The sequence below is a fragment of the Crinia signifera genome, chromosome 11, assembly GCF_055691185.1.
Source record: "Crinia signifera chromosome 11, ASM5569118v1, whole genome shotgun sequence".
Lineage (NCBI taxonomy): Eukaryota > Metazoa > Chordata > Amphibia > Anura > Myobatrachidae > Crinia > Crinia signifera.
Window position 1 is genome coordinate 84,168,183 of NC_139227.1, and position 20,557 is coordinate 84,188,739.

General features: G+C 44.3%; 1 protein-coding gene across 1 annotated transcript in view; it reads left to right on the forward strand.

Annotated features, from left to right (window-relative positions):
• Positions 1-20,557, forward strand: part of LOC146045082 (mucin-5AC-like) — a 110,624-nt gene that overhangs the window by 40,697 nt on the left and 49,370 nt on the right. The window contains exons 7-9 of the mRNA XM_083163766.1: positions 788-964; positions 2,211-2,636; positions 8,487-9,107. Of these exons, the coding sequence (XP_083019892.1) occupies positions 788-964; positions 2,211-2,636; positions 8,487-9,107 (1,224 nt within the window). The remainder of the gene's footprint in view (positions 1-787; positions 965-2,210; positions 2,637-8,486; positions 9,108-20,557) is intronic.

The window sequence follows — 20,557 nt, forward strand, 5'->3', positions numbered from 1 at the left end:
TTTGCGATTTTTGGTAACCTTTACCAAAAATCGCACCCTGTTACATGTGCGTGTTAGATGCTTTCCAATGGGAAAACATCTGGATGCAAATTGAAGTGTGACTAAAAATCGCCATATTTTATAGGGTGCGATTTCGCGAATCGCACCCTATAAAATATGCGATTTTACGGAAAATGGCCGAAAACGGCTGATTTTGCGAAAAAAATTGTGAGGGGAAAAAAACGCAGCCCATTACATTTCGCCCTCAAATTCAGTGCTAGAGAAATGACACAAACTTTGTTTCATGTTTTAAGACCTTGTTTCATGCACAAATAAAATATATTTGTGTGTATTTCATGTGTTTGATGAGCTTATACAACATACTGTAAATGCAAGAAACCTCAAGATTTATCATTGAAATATAAAAATATTCTAAAATACGGAATAATCCATTATCCAAAATTCTTCTGGCCTGAGCATTTTGGATAAGGGATACTCAACCTGTATATATATATATTTCATAACACAGTCTATTATACAACTGGATCAGTACTGGGGCCCTTATTCTGGTTGGTGCGGCCAGAGCCGCACACGGGCCGTACCGATCCGATTAGAATAAGGGCCTGGATGCTTATAGTTGTCTCCAACATATGTTGATATATGTTCTTTTTTACGCTTAGCTTTTATTTTTTAAATTAATGCATCCAATTGAGCCAGAGCCTCTTTGTCGCCAGAGATTCTCATATCATATATACACTGTTAACGTAAAATCTTTGCTCTTCTATGTCTTTTGTCTTTTCTTGTACAGAGTCTACAACTATAACCACAACACCAATTTATACTCCTACTGTCACTATAATCACACCAACTAATACTTCTACTGCCACCAGTACATTTAGTTCAACCACTGAGTGTACAATCACATCCACAACACCAACTACTGCTCTGTCTCCAACAATTACCACAATCGAAACCACAACTCCAGGTGAGAGGATTTTTGTGTCTAAATGCGTATTAAAAAAAAAAAATAACGAGTCAAGATGTTTGAATGTTAGGGTTTTACACTTACAGCTAGTTGCGGCTGCAACCCGGACTATTTGGAGCAGGGGGGGAATGCTAAACACATTTATACATACATGTTAACACTTAATCAGATCTGATCGCAGTATAAATTTGTTCTCAAAATGGGCAAAACCATGGGCACTGCAGGTGGAGCAGATGTAACATATGCAGAGAGAGTTAAATTTGGGTGGGTTGTGTTGAAACTGAAATCTGTTTCTGAGCCACACAGACTCCCAATGACTAGATAATGATTCACAGGAGTACGGGGGCAGATGTGAAAGTCTGTTGTTGTTGTTGTTATTATTATTGTTTATTTATATGGTGCCATAATGGCTCTGCAGCGCCCAATACATAAATGAGCAGAAACAAACAAACAATTAAATAACAAATTACAGTACAATCAGTGCCCAAAGTGGGCCAGTAGCACTGATCCCCCCTCCCTTGTTATTCAAAGTAGCGCTTGTTGATACCAGCCAGTAGTGATCGTGCGGGGGTTCCCACCGGGCAGCTACATAGCACAGTCAGTAGTGATCATGCAGGGGTCCCCACCCGGCAGCTACAGAGCACAGCCAGCAGTGCAACAGACAGCAGTGATTGTGTGGGGGTCCCCACCCAGCAGCTGCAGAGCACAGCAGCCTTGTTGCATTTTTTAAAACAGCGCTGCAGGGGCAGAAGCGGGACTAATACTCTTTATACACCATGTATGTTAGTGATTGTTCGTATTTTTAACCTCTCTTATTTCACCATGTCTAAAAATGCCTCATGACCCTGAGTTTCAATTAATAAAAGAAAAACGCAAGGGCCATTTTTTAAGAAAAATTCTTTAAAAAATAACCAAATTTTCTTCTTTATGGTACAAAAAGTCTTTTTGTCCCATTTTTTGGTGTACCTCTACCCCTGCAACCCCTTTTTTGCCTTCTCTCCAAACCTCTAGAAGACAGGGGAGTAATTTTTTAAGTGCAGTGAATAACTGTCCATTTGACTTGAGCCTGCCACATTCTTGAAACCACTGTTAAAGTGCAGTGTACATTGATGACACAAGAAGAACCATGGTTAGATGGAACCAACAATACCCTAACAGCAATAAAGTACCTATAATAATGTAGAACTTGCATTATTAAACAACAGTTTCAACGTATTGTTAAATATTTATCTCCTGTTTTCTTTAGGATGTGTCCGTGATTGTGAATGGACACCGTGGTTCGATGTGAGTTATCCAAATGTTCCAAATGGAGGAGAGTATGAGACCTATGAAAATATCAGGAATGCTGGCCATAAATTCTGTGAGAAGCCAGAGAACATTACCTGCAGGGCAGAGAAATTCCCATATTACACACTAGATGACCTGCAGCAGAAAGTGACATGTAATGTCTCCTTTGGGCTCATCTGTTACAACAAAGACCAAAACCCCACACCTAAGTGTCACAACTATCAAATTAAAGTATACTGCTGTAAACCACTCCCAGATTACTGTATGAGTACAACCACATCAACCACATCAACCACATCAACCACATCTGTGACTATATCACCAACAACCATCTGTGTAACTCCCAGAACAACCACAATATCTGCAACCACATTCACAACATCAGGTAAGTGTAATACAATTTGATGATGAATATTCCAATAGATAAGATAAATATGGCTTTTAAAAAAAAACTGCCAAAATCATAATTGAAAGTACAGTAACTTAACAATGACCTTGTACAGCATGGACCATATAACTATTACCTTTTCCTTACCATGGTCCTCAAAGCAAACTAACAGGACAGGTTTTACGAATTGACAAACTTGTTCACAGGAGACTTAAGCTGTGTACACATTGTGGCGATTTTAAGCACATATAGGTGGCAATATGGTCACTGAGCGACCATATTGCCAGTGTTTTCCATGTGCTGTGGGAGATAAATCGCTGGGAGCGCACTCCCTCAATGGTCGCTGGTCGCTGGTCGCAGGCTCCTCCGTTTATGGCTAAAAATCACTGGTCGCTGGTGCACAATGCACTGTGCACCAGCGACCAGCGATTTCTAGTCAAAATGAGGTAGAGATAGAATAGCTTACAATTTTCAGCCAAAATCACTGATATCTGATGAAAACAATACACTGAGCAATATATTGCTGAGCGATTTTAAGCCAAAATCGCTCAGTGACCAAATTGCACCATGTGCACACAGCTTTACAGTAATTAGCATCTCAATTGTTATAAATAAGAAGTAGATTCTGTTTGGTTTCTATGGGCAACATCCCAACTTCAACAGAACCCCCATCTTCGTAATTTTACCCCTTAGTGTGTATGCCTTATGGTCCTGTTTGGAAACACTGATCTCAGCCCTTATATATCTTTCTTATCAAACTGGTATTCCAGCAACCCAAGTAAGTTTTGGGGCGTGGGTATGTTAAAGGTCAGAATAAGTTATCAATGGGTACAAATCCTATTGCTTTCTAATTGATCTTGATTACTTTTGATCCCATTAGTAATACCATTATTGAAACCATTTAATAGTAAGTTACTTTAATTAATTATCTTCACTTTCCTTAACTGGCAGTATAGTCTGTCACTCCTACTGTCACATACTGTATACATATACTAAAGCCCCTAAGTCTACAACTATAACCACAACACCAACCATAGGTGCCCATTTATGTTTTTGCTGGAGGGTGCTCAATCCAAAACTATAGGGGAGTGGCTTCATAGGGAAGGGGCATGGCCACAAAATAATACCAATTTATATTACGCAGCACAGTTGTCTCCAATATTCAAATTACGGCAACAGAGTTCCCCTTTTTACAAATTACAGCAGCAGAGTTCCCCTTTTTACACATTACAGCAGCAGAGTCTCCCTTTTTACACATTATGGCCAAATACAATAATACCCCCACAGTGCAGGTACATAAATGCCCCCACAGTGCAGGTACATAAATGCCCCCACAGTGCAGATACATAAATTCCCCCCACAGTGCCAGGTACAAAAATGCCCCCCAGCGCAGGTACATAAATGCCCCCACACCTGTGGCGGTGACGAGGGAGGGGGAGTGCAGTGGACACGGGTTGGTGGGACGCTGCTGAGCTACTCAGTCAGTGCACGCTATGCACGCTGCACAGCACACTCAGAACACGCACGGGCTGGCTTGCCCCAAGTCCGCTTATTACTCCGCGGATGTAATACACTCTTTGCCACCATCCCAGCGTACTGTTTCCCATGCAGCGGGTCCGGCAATGCGGGTGCTGCAGCCACAAATTAGCAAGTCAATACGGTCAGGAAGGGAACAATCACAGCCACAATTCCAACTACTGCTTTGTCTCCAACAATTACCACAATCGAAACAACTGCAGGTGAAAGGATTTTTGTGTTTATTGCAAATGTGTATTATAAATAAAATAACAATGTTTGAACATCAGGGTTTAACACTTACATCCAGACTATTTGGAGCAGTGCAGGAATGCTAAGAACTTTTGGTACTTGTTTCCAAGCACAGTGCCCATCGCAGCGCATACCATAAGGCATACGCGGAATACATGTAAAGTAATACGCTGCGCTCGCCACGCTTCGGGCTCGGTGGCTCGCTGCACTCGCCACACTATATAAAGTCAACTCCATGCCGACGTGGATAGTGGGGGTATGAAAAGGTCGGAGGATGCTTACCGCTGTGCTCGCCACACTCAGGGTTGGCGTTAATAGTGGGTGTGGCGTGGGGGTGCAATTAACATTGTAAGCACCCATTAGGGTGCTTATACAATTAAAAATTGTATAGGGTGCTTATACAATTTAAAATCGCATTGCATGCCGGCATATGGCATGCGATGCCGTACGACTGAATATCGTGGGCACCGTGCTAGGAAACAAGTACCGCACTTTTATATATATGCATGTTATTATGTATGTAATATATATGCTTGAGCGATTCCTCTGGGGATCAGGAGAGCAGTATGCATTCAGTCCATGCAGTAATCGGGAATCATAATGAGACATAAAAAAGCCCCACAGACTCCCAAAGACTAGATCATGATTCACTATAGTATGGGGGCAGGCTTGAAAGTGTGTTATTATTATTGTTGTTTATTTATATGGTGCCATAATGGTTCCACAGCGGCCAATACATAAATGAGCAAAAACAAACAAACAAAGAATTAAATAACAAATTACAGTACAATCAGTGCTCGAAGTGGGCTGGTATACAGTGGCCTGGCATACCGGCGCTTCGAGCGCCGAGCTACTTCTTGATACCTGCCAGCAATGCTCGTGCGGGGGTTCCCACCTTGCGGCTACAGAGCACAGCCAGCAGTGATGGTGCGGGGTCCCTACCCAGCAGCTGCAGAGCACGGCCAGCAGTGATCGTGTGGGGGTCCCCACCAGGCAGCTGCAGAGCATACAGGGGTAAGAATTTGTAGATGGATAAGGAACTGGCGGAGCAATAGAGAACAGAGAGTGGTTGTAAATGGCGCAGTATCAATATGATACCAGTACTAAGTGGAGTGCCACAGGGGTCGGTGCTAGGGTCCCTTTTATTTAATATATTTAGTAATGATATCGGGGTGGATATACTCAGCGAGGATGTCTCAATGCTTCAGAGCGATCTTAATAAATTAGACGAGTGGGCTAAAAAGTAGAAAATTAGGTTTAATGTGGATAAATGAAAGTTAAGCATCTTGGGAAACATAACCAATGTGCTAGCTATAACCTAAGTGGGAAGGCACTGGGTAATTCAGAATTTGAAAAGGACCTACTGTAGGAGTCCAAATAGATAACAAACTGGGATGTAGTGCTCAATGTCATATAGCAGGGGTCCTCAAACTATTTTGCTCTGGTACCCCATCATACAAGATATAAAAAAATAATGACAGGACCCCAGCAAATTACTGCAGAAGGTCATCACATCACATGTGTAGTCAGCAGACAGCACATACATGGCAGCATTATGGAGGCTCTAAATGATGGGAGGAGTCTAACATAACAGACAATTCAACAGATATTTCAGATTCCTTGAATCACTGACTGAGATTACAAAAGTCATCAGCCTGGTGGTCAGTAACATGGAGTCACGACCCCATGCTGAGAAGGTCGGAACTCACTTTGGGGTCAGGACCCACAGTTTGAGAACTGCTGCCATATAGCAACAAATAAGGCCAACAGGATAGTAACATGCATAAAAAGGGGCATGGAGACTAGGAACTCAAATGTAATTATGCCACTGTACAAGGCATTGGTTAGACCACATCTAGAATATGGGGTACAATTCTGGGCCCCACACTATAAAAAGGACATTTAGAACTGGAAAAATTCCAAAGAAGAGCAACCAAACTAATAAAGGGAATAGATTGAACCATTTAGAACTGTTTACTCTAGAAAAGAGTCATTTATGGGGGACATGCTTAACATGTACAAATATATCAGGAGACAATATAAGGAACTGTCAGACACCCTTTTTACTGTAAGGAAGGACTCAAGGACACGGGGTCATGAGTTTAGATTAGAGGAAAGAGGACTTTGTTTCCTTAGAAAAAAAACATTTTTTTACAGTCAGGGCAGCCAAACTATGGAACTCTTCCTGGAGATGTGGTGTCGGCAGACAAACATCTATTGGATAAAAACATACAGGGGTACAAGCAATAATCATAATCTGTCCTTAAATATATCAGTATAAACTACGTATAACAAGGGGTGAAGCTAATAACTGGATGACGTGAGTCTTTATTCAGCCTTAAATACTGTGTAACTATGTAACTATGTAACCACTCACTGTCTCCTCACCCCCTCTTTCTCTCCTGCACCCCATGCCCCCCTTTCCTCTTTTCTCTCTTTTTTGTCTCTCCTGTGCTGTCTACCAACACGCTTCTTATTTTATTTCTCACCCTCTCTCTTCTCTGCTCTTTTATAATTGTATCTTTCCCCTGCTCTCTTTCTCTGCCCCCTCTCCCTGCCCAGTATCTGCCCCTCCTTTCCCTGACCAGCATATCTCCCCCTCTCTCTCTGCACAGCATATCTCCCCCTCTCTCTCTTCCCAGCATATCTCCCCCTCTCTGTCCATCATTTGCACCCCTTCTCCCTGTCCATCATCGGGCCTCTTCACCCTGTCCATCATCTCGCCCCAATCCCTCTCTGCCCAGCATTTGCCCCCTCTCCCCACATCTGCACCCCCCAATCTCTCTCCAGCATCTGCCCCTTTCCAACATTCGCCTCTCCTCTCCCTAGCATCTGTCCCTTCTCCATTCCCAGTATCTGCCCTCTCTCCCTGCCCATCAAATTTTCACCCATCCCTCTCTGCCCATCATCTGTACCCCATCTTCCTGCCCATAATCTTTTCCCCCCTATCAGTATCTCCCCAGCATCTGTCCCCATCTACCCACCATCTCTGCCCAGTATCTGCCCCCTCTCCCTGCACATCATCTCTTCAACTCTCGCTGCCCATCACATTTCCCCATCCCTCTCTGCCCAGCAACTGCCCCTCTACCCAGCAACTGTCCCCTCACTTTCTCCCCAGCATCACTCCCCACATCTGTCCCACCTCTCTCTGCCCAGCATATGGCTTCCCCTCCCCCTCTCTCTGCCCAGTATATGGCTGCCCTACCCTCTCTCTGCCCAGCATCTGGCTTTCTCCATTATCATTTCTATTCTCCATCCATTTTCCAACAGCACCCACTTTTCCCTTGTTCCTCTCACAACTCACTGTTCCTCTCACATTTCCCCTTCTCATGGATTCCCTTTCTTATTCCTCTTCTGCTCTCTTCACACCTTACGACACTACTATTGTGGGCATTATGTGTATAAGGTGCATTACCACTGTGGATGTTATGTGTAATGGAGGCATTATGTATAAGAGATTTTATGTGTAATGGAGGCGTTATGCACTATTGTGGGTGTTTTTAGTGGCACCACTGTGGGCATGGTGTTTAAGGGACACTACTTCTGTGGGCTTTGTGTACAAGGGATGCTACTATGTGGTCTATTATGAATCATGGGCACCATCTGCACTGCAATGTAAATAAGATTGTGCTACTGTAAGGTGTAATTAAACTGGGCTATGATCATTCCTTATGATACCACACCCTTTAGCTGTGTGCGCTGTCCCTTAAGAGAGAGAGGGCACAAATATAGATTTGCAGGAGAGCGCCGGACACCCTAACACCGGCCCTGTGTATGACATTACTTAACACTAGGACAGAGGTGAACAATAATCCATTTGGACCAGGGTAGGAGACAGGGGAGATGTGTGCTTATTTGAAGTGTACAAAGTGCTGGGAAATTCATACAAAAGTCATTTGTTTAGTGCAGTGAATACCACATAGTTAAAATCACTGTTAAAGTGCAGTATACATTGATGACACAAGAAGAACCATGGTTAGATGGAACCAACACTCCCCTAACAGCAATTAAGTACCTATAATAATGTAGAACTTTTAAGTTTCAACATATTGTTAAATGTTTATCTCCTGTTTTCTTTAGGCTGTGTCCATGATTGTGAATGGACACCGTGGTTCGATGTGAGTTATCCAAACGTTCCAAATGGAGGAGATTATGAGACCTATGAAAACATCAGGAATGCTGGCTATATATTCTGTGAGAAGCCAGAGAACATTACCTGCAGGGCAGAGAAATACCCAGATTACACACTAGATGAAGTGCAGCAGGAAGTGACATGTAATGTCTCCTTTGGGCTCATCTGTTACAACAAAGACCAAGACTTCCTACCCATGTGTAACAATTATCAAATTAAGGTATACTGCTGTAAACCACTCCCAGATTACTGTATCAGTACAACAAAGACCACATCAACAACACCAACAACAACCTATGTAACTCCCACAACGAACACATCAACAACACCAACAACAACCTATGTAACTCCCAGAACGAACACATCAACAACACCAACAACAACCTATGTAACTCCCAGAACGAACACATCAACTACACCAACAACAACCTATGTAACTTCCAGAACGAACACATCAACTACACCAACAACAACCTATGTAACTCCCAGAACGAACACATCTACTACACCAACAACAACCTATGTAACTTCCAGAACGAACACATCAACAACACCAACAACAACATCAGGTAAGGGTAATACAATTTGATGAAGAATATTCCAATAGATAAGTACAATATGGATTTTAAAAAAGATGCCAAAAACATAATTTAGTAATTTAACAATGACAATGTAATTTGATGATGACCTTGTACAGCATGAACTATATAACTATTACCTATTCCTAACCATGGTCCTAAAAGCAAACTAACAGTTCAGGTGTTACCAATTGCCATACTTGAGCACTGGAGACTTAAGCTGTGTACATACGGGGCAATGCATTGCTCAGTGTCCAGGTTTCATCAGCGACCAGAGAACAGGAGACTCTGCCAGCGGAGCCGCAGAGGGAAACAGCTGAATGCAGGAGCAAGCTCCTGCGACCAGCGACCATTAGGGGGCTTAAAACTGGAGCACACACCTGGTGATTTACAAATCACTGGCAATATGGTCGCTCAGTGACCACATTGCCAGCGATATTGCACAGTGTGTACACAGCATAAATTAGCATCTCAGTAGTTTTGATTTACCATCTGTGCTCAAGGTATCACTAAAACCTGTACTGGCTATTGCTAAAACGTGGACTGTTAGGGGTAAATTTACTAAGATGGGAGTTCTATTGAAGATGTGATGTTGCCCATAGCAACCAATCAATTTCTATCTATTATCCTCCGGATGATGCTAAATAAATAAGAAGTAGATTCTGTTTTGTTTCTATGGGCAACATCCCATCTTCAACAGAACTCCCATCTAAGTAGCGTTAAGGTGCCCACACATGCACCGATCCCGGCGGTGCGATGCTATGCGATGGGGTGCGCGCTCCCGCGGCACCTCATCGCACAGTACAAAAAGTATGTGCTGCACATACTTTTTGTACTAGCTTTCTATCGCATCGCATCAAATGCACATCGCATGCACAAGGCATACGATGCGATGTGTGCTAGTTAAGCACAGAACGCACGCCGGGATCGATGCGTCTGTGGGCACCTTTACCCCTTAGTGTGCATGCCTTATGGTCCTGTTTGAAAACACTGATCTCAGCCCTTCGCTAGTATCTGTTTCTTATCAAACTGGTATTCCAGCAACCCAAGTAAGTTTTGGGGCGTGGATATGTTAAAGGTCAGAGTAAGTTATCAATGGGTGCAAATCCTATTGCTTTCTAATTGATCTTGATTACTTTTGATCCCATTAGTAATACCATTATTGAAATCAGTTAATAGTAAGTTACTTTAATTAATTATCTTAACTTTCCTTAACTGGTAGTCTAGTCTGTCTCTGGTTCATTATGATTTACCGACGGGCCATTGACCAATGATCATTATACCAACACATTCAATATACCGACATTCATCATACACATTTCAGGTGCCGGAAGGTGAACATGTCGACATATTTTTTAGTGTCTATGTCATGGGTCCTCAAACTGCGACCCTCCAGATGTTGTGAAACTACAATTCCCAGCATGCCTTGCCACAGTTTTAACACTCCCTTATAGGAAACCTGTGGCAAGGCATGCTGGGATTTGTAGTTTCACCACATCTGGAGGGCCGCAGTTTGAGGACCCATGGTCTATGTCTATGTAGGTACACCATCTAGATGTACTGTGTCCCCTCGCTTGGCTCACTGTTCTCGCCATGCTTTGGACAAAGTGTTTTGCTGCACTCACCATGCTTGGGAAACACTGTCTCGTTGCAGTCGCCATACTTCAGACACAGTGTTTCGCTGCACTCGCCACGCTTCGGAAACACAGTCTCGCTGCACTCGCCATGCTTCGGAACCAGTGCCTCACTGCATTCGCCATGCTTCGGACACAGTGCCTTGCTGCACTCACCATACGTCGCCATGCTTCGGACACAGTGTCTCGCTGCACTCGCCATGCTTCGGACACAGTATATCGCTGCACTCTCCATGCTTTAGACACAGTGTCTCGCTGCACTCGCCATGCTTCAACACAGCATCTTGCACTCGCCATGCTTCGGACACATGCCCTCACCATGCTTCAGGCACGGTGCCTTGCTGCGCTCTGCACACTATTATATTCCCCCATAAGGTTCACTTGGATGGCAAAGAAAAAGGTATTTTTTGGGCCAAAAATTGCTTGAAAACTCATGTTGACCTATCAGTATGTTAAATGTCTGTATTTTGAGCATGTCGGTCAACTGAACATGTTGGTACTGTATAATGAATGTTGGTATTTTGACTGTCAGTCAATGGGTGTCGGTCAAACTTCCGTCAGCAACATTGACTGTATCCAGGGGATCCTTCTTTCCCTGCAGATAATAACCATTGTTTTGTCATTTACCTAAACATAGAAACCTATAATTTGATGGCAGATAAGAACCACGTGGATGTGGATGTATCATTTGTTTATTTATTTATTAACAGGTTCTTATATAGCGCATACATATTCCGCAGCGCTTTACAGAGAATATTTTAACATTCACATCGCGTCGGTCGCATCGCATGCGACCAAAAAATCGCCTGCGATGCGATCGCCGCGATTACCGCGATTTTACATAGGGAACAATGTTAAATGGCCCACAGACCCCAAATAGCCACCCTGTGCCCCCCCCCCCCAATTGTTAACGCCACCCCACGATCAACGTGAACCCGAAGCGTGGCGAGTGCAGCGAGCCCGCAAGGGGCGGCGGTACGCGTCCTCCGACCTTTTCATACCCCCACTATCCACGTCGGCGTGGAGTTGAGAACCCGAAGCGTGGCAAACGCAGCGAGCCCCGCGAGGGGACGCGGATACCTGTGAAGCCCGCGAAGGGACGCGGATACCTGTGCTGCGCTCGCCACACTATCTATTCCCGACTCCACGCCGGCGTGGATAGTGGGGGTATGAAAAGGTCGGAGGACGCGTACCGCCGCTGCTCGCCACGCTTCAGGTTCACGTTGATCGTGGGGTGGCGTTAACAATTGGGGGGGCCCAGGGTGGCTATTTGGGGTCTGTGGGCCATTTAACATTGTTCCCTATGTTAAATCGGGTCAATTGACCCATTTAACATTGTTCCCTATGTAAAATCGCGGTAATCGCGTCGGTCGCATCGCATGCGATTTTTTTGGCCGCATGCGATGCGACCGACGCGATTTACATTTTAACATGGTTTTCTATGTAAAATCGCGGGCATCGCATCGGTCGCATCGCATGCCATTATAATGACATGTGATGTACATGCGATGCCCGCGATGGGCGCCCTTCTAGGTAAAGAGTACCGTTCTTTGTCCTTTGTCTGTCCCAAGCATGTTAAAATGTATCTACTGTCTTAGCCTCTACCACCTCTAATGGGAGGCTATTCCACTTGTCCACTACCCTGTCTAAGAACCACTTGACCCATCTAGTTTGACACTTTTTTCAATTATATTGTTACCTCAAACTCTATTTGATCCTTATTTTATTGTAAGTATCGTCTTGTCTATCCCATGCATATTTAAATTGTTCTACTGTCTTAGCCTCTACCACATCTGATGGGAGGCTATTCCACTTGTCCACTACCCTTTCTGTGAAGTAATATTTCTTCAGATGTCCCCTGAAACCTCCTCCAGTTTCATTGTATGTCCTTGTGCACTAATACTTCTCTTCATTTCAAGAATGTTTCTATCATGTCCCCGCTTTCCCTTGTCGTCTCCAAACTATACATATTAAGATGTTTTAGTCTTTCCTGGTAGGTTTTGTGATGTAGGCCATGTACCTTTTTAGTTGCCCCTCTTTGTACCATCACTAATGTATTTATATCCTTCTGGAGATATGGCCTCCAGAACTGGACACAGTATTCTGGATGAGGTTGTACCATAGTTACATAGTAGGTAAGGCTGAAAAAAGACTTGCGTCCATCTAGTTCAACCTGGTATAGATATCCATTGCTGATTTGGTAGGTTCTGCTATTTTACAGACAAATTATATTTCTTATTTGTACCCATGGATGTTTTTCTCCAGTAAATGTTTGTCCAACTTTGCCTTGAACGCATTTAATGAGCCAGCCATTACCACCTCTCTGGGAAGAGAGTTCCAGAGTTTGACTGTTCTGACCGTAAAGAAATTCTTTCTACTAGCTGAATGAAATCTTTTTTCTTCTAATCTATACTCATGCCCTCGTGTCCTAGATTCCTTTCTAGTAGAAAATAGGGTGTGTGACAGTTCCTTATATTGGCCCTTGATATACTTGTACATGTTGAGCATGTCCCCCCTTAAACGTCTCTTTTCTAATGTAAATAGTGCCAAATTGCTTAATCTCTCCCCGTAGCTTAAATTCTCCATTCCCCTAATAAGCTTTGTTGCTCGCCTTTGGACTTTTTCTAATTCTATGATGTCCTTTTTATAGTGTGGGGCCCAGAACTGTACTCCGTACTCTAGGTGAGGTCGCACCAATGCTTTATATAGTGGCATAATTACCCTTGAGTCCCTAGTTTCCATTCCCCTCTTAATACATGCCAGAATTTTGTTGGCCTTTTTTGTAGCTACGTTACAATGGGCACTACATCCTAGATTGCTGTCTATTTGGACTCCTAGATCCTTTTCAAGTATGGAATTACCCAGTTCCTCTCCGCTAAGGTTGTAACTTGCACACTGGTTGTGTCTCCCAAGGTGCATAACCTTACATTTATCTACATTGAACCTCATCTTCCAATTTTTAGCCCACTCATCTAGAATTGCAAGATCATTTTGAAGCATCGTGACATCTTCTGGTGATTTGATGACTTTGCTAAGTTTTGTATTGTCCGCAAAGATGGATACATTGCTGAGTAACCCTATCCCAATATCGTTAATAAAAATGTTAAACAAAATGGGCCCCAAAACCGAGCCCTGGGGCACTCCACTTAGTACCGGTATCATATCTGATACGGCACCATTCACAACCACTCTTTGTTCTCTATTACATAGCCAATTCCCTACCCATCTGCAGATATTTTCACCCAATCCTAGGTTCTCCATTTTATTAAGTATCAAATGCTTTAGCGAAATCTAGGAAAATCACATCTACAGCATTTCCATTATCGAGGTTTTTGCTAACCTCTTCATAGAACCCTAGTAGATTAGTTTGGCATGAACGATTTTTCACGAACCCATGTTGGTTAGTACTGAGTAGACGGTGATTATCTAAATATTCCTGGATACCATCCCTTAAAAATCCTTCAAATAGTTTACCCACAATTAATGTTAAACTAACGGGTCTGTAATTAGCGGGATCTTCCTTTTTTCCTTTTTTGAATATTGGCACTACCTCTGCTATTCTCCAATCTTTTGGTACTATACCTGACGATAGTGACTTGCTAAAAATATAATGTAGGGGGGTAGCTAGTTCATCCCTTAATTCCATTAATACCCTCGGATGAATCTCATCTGGCCCTGGTGACTTATTTGTTTTGAGTTTGCTTAGCCTCAGTATTATTTCCTTCGGCGTGAAATCCACAATGAGATCTGGCTTATTTGTCCCGTTTGTGGTAAATGTTCGTTCCACAGTCTGCTCTCCCTTAGTAAATACTGATGAGAAGAACTCATTTAACAGTTTTGCTTTTCCCTTGTCCTCAGTAACACTTTTTCCACTAGTATCAGTTAGTGGGCCTATGTTTTCCTTAATTAAACGTTTACTATTTATGTATTTAAAAAACTTCTTTGGGTTGGTTTTGCTTTCAGTGGCTATGCACTCTTCATATAATATTTTAGCTGCTTTGATTACCCCTTTACAAGTTTTGTTTGATTCTTTGTATTTTGCGAACGCCTCCTCATTCAAGTTATTTTTATAGAATTTAAAGGCTCTGGTTTTATTGTTGATAGCTGACCTTACTTCTTTGTCCAACCATGGTGGCTTTTTTTTGTTGAATTTACCTTTAATTACTTTAGGAATGTATTCAATAGTTAGTGAATCAAGCACCTTTTTTAGAGTATCCCACATTTCCTCTGCATTTTTTCCCTCCATAACCGTTTTCCACCCAATTCCTGTAAGGGCTTTCCTGAATAATTCAAAGTTCGCTTTTTCTGATGCAGATCCTTTTTGATGTAATTTACTGAAGTTGATTTCCAGTGAAACCATATTGTGATCACTATTCCCTAATTGTTCAATTACTTTTGTGTTTGAAACTAAGTCTGTGTTATTTGTTAATACTAAGTCCAAGAGCGCCTCATCACGAGTTGGAGTTTCTACCGTTTGTGTAATAAACTGGTCTTTAAGTAAGCTTAAGAACCCATTGCTTCTTGCTGATTTACCTGTTTCGTTTTCCCAATCAATGTCGGGTAAATTAAAATCCCCCATAATTAATACCTGACCCTGATTTGATGCTTGTTTGATTTGGTTTAAAAGAAGAGACTCTTCCCTTTCATTTATATTTGGTGGTCTATAGCATACCCCTATTATAAATTTGTTTTTTGGTTTCTTATTATTGTCGGTTATCTCTGCACACACTGTCTCCGAGTTGTCGTCTTCCAGGTCTGTGCTCATATTTTTCTCACATGATGTTAAGTTATTATTTACATATAGGCACACACCCCCGCCCCTTCTATTTTCCCTGTCTTTCCTGTAGAGTGTATATCCCTCCATGTTTAATGCCCAGTCATGCGACTCATTACACCATGTTTCTGTAATACCAATGATGTCGTAGTCATCCCTACTGATCACCGTTTCAAGCTCCCCGATTTTACTCACTAAGCTTCTTGCATTAGCCAGTAAGCATTTTAATTTATGTTTATTTTTAGATATGGCTCTAATGTTGTGATTAGTTTCACCCCAGGACCCATTTGAATTCTTTACTAGCTTCCTCTTTCCCCTCTCCCCTTCAATAGACTCTCTACAGGCCTCCCCACCATGAACACTGCCTGCCCTCTCCATAGTTCCGGGAATTCTTCCTCTGTCATTCCCTCCTTCCCGTATACTAAGATCATCTGTACCTAAGAACTGTAATGGGGTAACGTGACTGTTACAACATAACATTTTATTACATGACATTCCTGATGCACCCTGAGAGTTACCCCCGATTATACCCTTGTTATGTCCCAGGGCTTTGTCTATGTCTCCGTCCCCCCCCCCATCTCCTTCCCCCATATGATTCCTGATCCCAGTCCGGCTTCTCTCCCTGATGGTCCCATAATGTCTTGCTGCCCCCACCCCCCCGTCGCCTAGTTTAAAATCTCCTCCAACCCTCTAACCATCCTTCCCCCCAGCACCGCAGCCCCCTCCTCGTTCAGGTGCAATCCATCATGGCAAAAAAGATGGCGCCTGACCGAGAAGTCCGCCCAGTGTTCCATGAACACGAATCCCTCTTTCCTACACCAATCCTTAAGCCACACATTTACCTCCCTGATCTCCCTCTGCCTCCCTGAGCTAGCGCGTGGCACTGGTAATATTTCCGAGAAAATTACCCTAGATGTCCTCGCCTTTAATTTCTTACCTAATTCCCTATACTCTTTCTTGAGGACATCCCACCTACCATTGACTTTGTCGTTGGTGCCGATGTGCACCAAGACCGCCGGGTTGCTCCCAGCCCCTCCCAACAATCTGTCGACTCGGTCCGCGATGTGCCGTACCCGAGCACCCGGGAGGCAACAGACCGTGCGGCGATCGCGGTCCCGATAGCAGATTGCCCTGTCTGTTCTCCTAATGATGGAATCCCCTACCACCACTATCTGCCTTGGTACCTCACTAACTGTCATCCCGTTTGAGCTAGAGGGACCGCTCCTCTGGTTGCTAGAGGGAGCCGTCTCCTCCAGCTCCGTCATTTCGTCTCCATCCTCCCCCGAAACTTCGTCCAACCGGGCAAATTTGTTCGGGTGTGATAGATCCGAGATGTCGTTCCTGTCCCTCCTGTCCCTCTTGTTTCCCCTTCTAACCGTGACCCAGCTGGCTACCTGATCCTCCTCCTCTACCAGTGACCCCATCTGCAACTCCTCCACCGTTCTATTTAGGCTTTGCTCAAGATTGGAAATATCCCTCAGTCGCTGAACGGTCCGCTCTAGATCAGTGACCTGGGCTTCCAGGGCGGACGTTCGCTCACATCTCGTGCAGATGTATTCGCACTGGGACTCTTGCTCCAGGTGAGCATACATCTTGCACAACATGCACTGAGTGAGATTCTCAATCAGGGCCCCACCCATTTTATCTACCTCCCTGCGACTAACCCCCTAGTATACAGTAGAGAGTTAAATTACAATGCAATTACACACTACAAGTTAATTTTTATCAAAATATAAGAAAGTTGATACTTATCTGTTCCTGCAGCTGTGTCACACTCCTGGTGTCCTCACACCTGTATCTGTCCGCTTCCTCTGTAATTTCTTCCAGTTGCACTTTTTCCTCAGTGGCCCCACTCTCAGATCATGCAGCACACTATCTGCACTTTGTGGACCCTTTAACAGGTCAGGCACCTGGGCTTCAAGCAAGAGAAAAAAAAACAAACAGAAGGGACAGAAGCCTCTTGCAACCTGGTTTAACCCCTTCCTGGATGTAACTCCTTCTAGGATATAACTCTGCACTTATTTAAAATGGCACTTAGAATAAAATGGCAGTTCAAAATTCACAAGTTCATTACATTCACTTGCCCCCTGCTGTTCTTATACTGCTGGTAGTAATCAGCTACCCACCTGAGCAGATAACCACTCCCACCTTCAGCAAAATTCTGAACAAAAAAAAAAAACACAGTTTAAACACACAAAATATACAATCCCCTCAGGTTAATCCCACAAATCACCTACTAAACACACCACTCCTTCTACCAATAAACTATATACTGTAGTGGCATTATTACTTCTTTCCGCTGCTGATTCCTCTCCCTTTTCAACCAAGCATCTGACTTGCCTTCCTCATTGTTTGTGTGTTACTACTGTAGGCATCTGTGGGCATTATGTATAAGCCGCGCTACTACTGTACTTTGGGCAGCTGTCGGTGTTATGTATAAGCAGTGCTACTACTGTAGGCATCTGTGGGAATTATGTGTAAGCCATGCTATTACTCTCAGCATCTTTGGGTTTTACGTATAAGCTGCACTACTACTGTCAGCAACTGTGGGCATAATACATACCTCCCAACAGTCCCGATTACCGCGGGAATGTCCCCATTTTCTGGGACATTCCCGCGTACCACCCGCAGCCGGCAGTATCCCGCGGCGAGGGGGGGCTGTTGGAAGTCCCCCTGATGGCTGCTGAGCAGGGGGCTGGGGGCATGGCTAGAGGCTCACAGAGCCTCTGGGTCATGTCCCATAGCATCAAAATGGGGGCGTGGCCTCGTGGAAGAGCTGTGAGTATAGGCCACGCCCCTTTAATTATGCCACATCCCCCAAAATTTTTGGTGTGCCTACCGTGCGCATCCCTCTGTCCCTCCTCCGTCTCCATAGGCGAATCTAGGGGGTGGTCCGGGGATGCACAGGACCACCCATTAGCATTTTGTAGCTGAGGGATGGGGCTTTCCAATGAGCCCAGCCCCGTGTCTCTAGCCCCGTGGGAACCAGAGATACTGCCAGGCAAAGCTGGAACGTTTTCCCTATAGGATAACATAGGACCCGCTAATTCCGACCCCCACCCAGTTCCAATGGCTGCCAGGTCCCCCTTCGGCATCACTGAAGCTCGAGGTTGATCTCAGTCGAACCCAAATCGCTGGGCCTTCAATCTGATAGGCCATATGGGTTAATTGGTTCCAGGGATATTGAGGTTAAACCGTTTTTTTCATTTCTTAAATGTAATTTCATGACTGTTTATGTTCTTTGAGGGCAGATTTCTCTGGAACCAAACAGCCCAGTTTCACGGGACCAAAATCATTCAAAGCCAACTCAAATGTTCTTCAATATGATACTGGTCTCATGTAAATGGGTCAGTTGGTTCCGAAGATATAGCTGGTGGGTTAAAGGGGGTTAGGGAGAAGGGAGCGATTGTCTCTCCCCCTCACACCAGAAAAAGCAGGGACTAGGCTGGTGTATAAGGGGTCAGCCTGGGAATGTCCCTGCATGATCTTGGGACCATATTCCCGGGTAAATCCCTGCATTTTCTGTTGTGAAAGGGTATTATTTCAAATAGCCGTGACCTGCAGTGCTCTGAATACAGCCGGGCAGCCCCCTGCTCTCTGCCCAGCTGTCAATGACTGTCACCCCTGCAGCTTCCGCTCCAATTCTTCTCCCCGCTTTCACCTCAGCCCGCCCCCCCCCTTTAATCATGTGGTGTCGGTGCCCGGCGTGCTCCCTCGATGTCACGCACAACAACAGCGCGCACAATATTTCAAATGTCCACTCGGCTAGAGGGGACACCATGAGTGGAGTAGTGTAGTAGTCTGATCATTTGTGACACAAAACACAAAAATTAAATCAAAGAAACACACACACCAAGTGATTTGGTCACAGTTTATTTTAAATCACATTTACATATACATATGTATACATATACACAATCTACGAACAGTTTTTTTTTAAATTGCTGTTGTCATAAACTATTACTTTTACATGTAATTAATAAAAGTGATATTTTAGTAATTGTTGCTCAAAGTGCGCCACAAACAGACTCTTTCTTTCTTTCTCCTTTTTGTTAAAAATGAATAACAGCCGGCTGCCTTTTCTGATACATATATAAAATTGTCAGAAGGAAGCAGGGGCTGGCTGGCAACTTTTAGCCTAGGGGGCAAGTCCAGACCACTGGCCCACACCCTCCCAACTTCCTGGAAGACGCAACGCTTGTGCGCGCCGGAGGCGCGCTGAAAAATTAGACGTGTGGCCTATCATAAGGGGGCGTGGCCTATTCCATGATTGTATTGTGTACCTGCAGATTGCACATTGTGATGCTAATTACACATTATGCCGCACACCTTGATGCCCATTACACTCTATACTGTGATGGCAATTACCCAATGATCCCCACACCGTAATGCCCATTACGCCCCATACCATGATGCCCATTGCACCGCACAATGTGATGTCCACAGTGCCAGATTTGCCCCCACAGGGCCAGATATTCCGCCACAGTGCCAAATACACATATGCCCCCACAGTGCCAGAGACACATATGCCCCCACAGTGCCAGATATTCCCCCACAGTGCCAGAGACACATATGCCCCCACAGTGCCAGATATGCCCCCACAGTGCCAGAGACACATATGCCCCCACAGTGCCAGATATTCCCCCACAGTGCTCACACATATGCCCCCACAGTGCCAGATATGCCCCCACAGTGCCAGATACACATATGCCCCCACAGTGCCAGAAATGCCCCCACAGTGCCAGAGACACATATGCCCCCACAGTGCCAGAGACACATATGCCCCCACAGTGCCAGATATGCCCCCACAGTGCCAGATATGCCCCCACAGTGCCAGATACACATATGCCCCCACAGTGCCAGATATTCTCCCACAGTGCCAGAGACACATATGCCCCCACAGTGCCAGATATGCCCCCACAGTGCCAGATACACATATGCCCCCACAGTGCCAGAAATGCCCCCACAGTGCCAGAGACACATATGCCCCCACAGTGCCAGATATGCCCCCACAGTGCCAGAGACACATATGC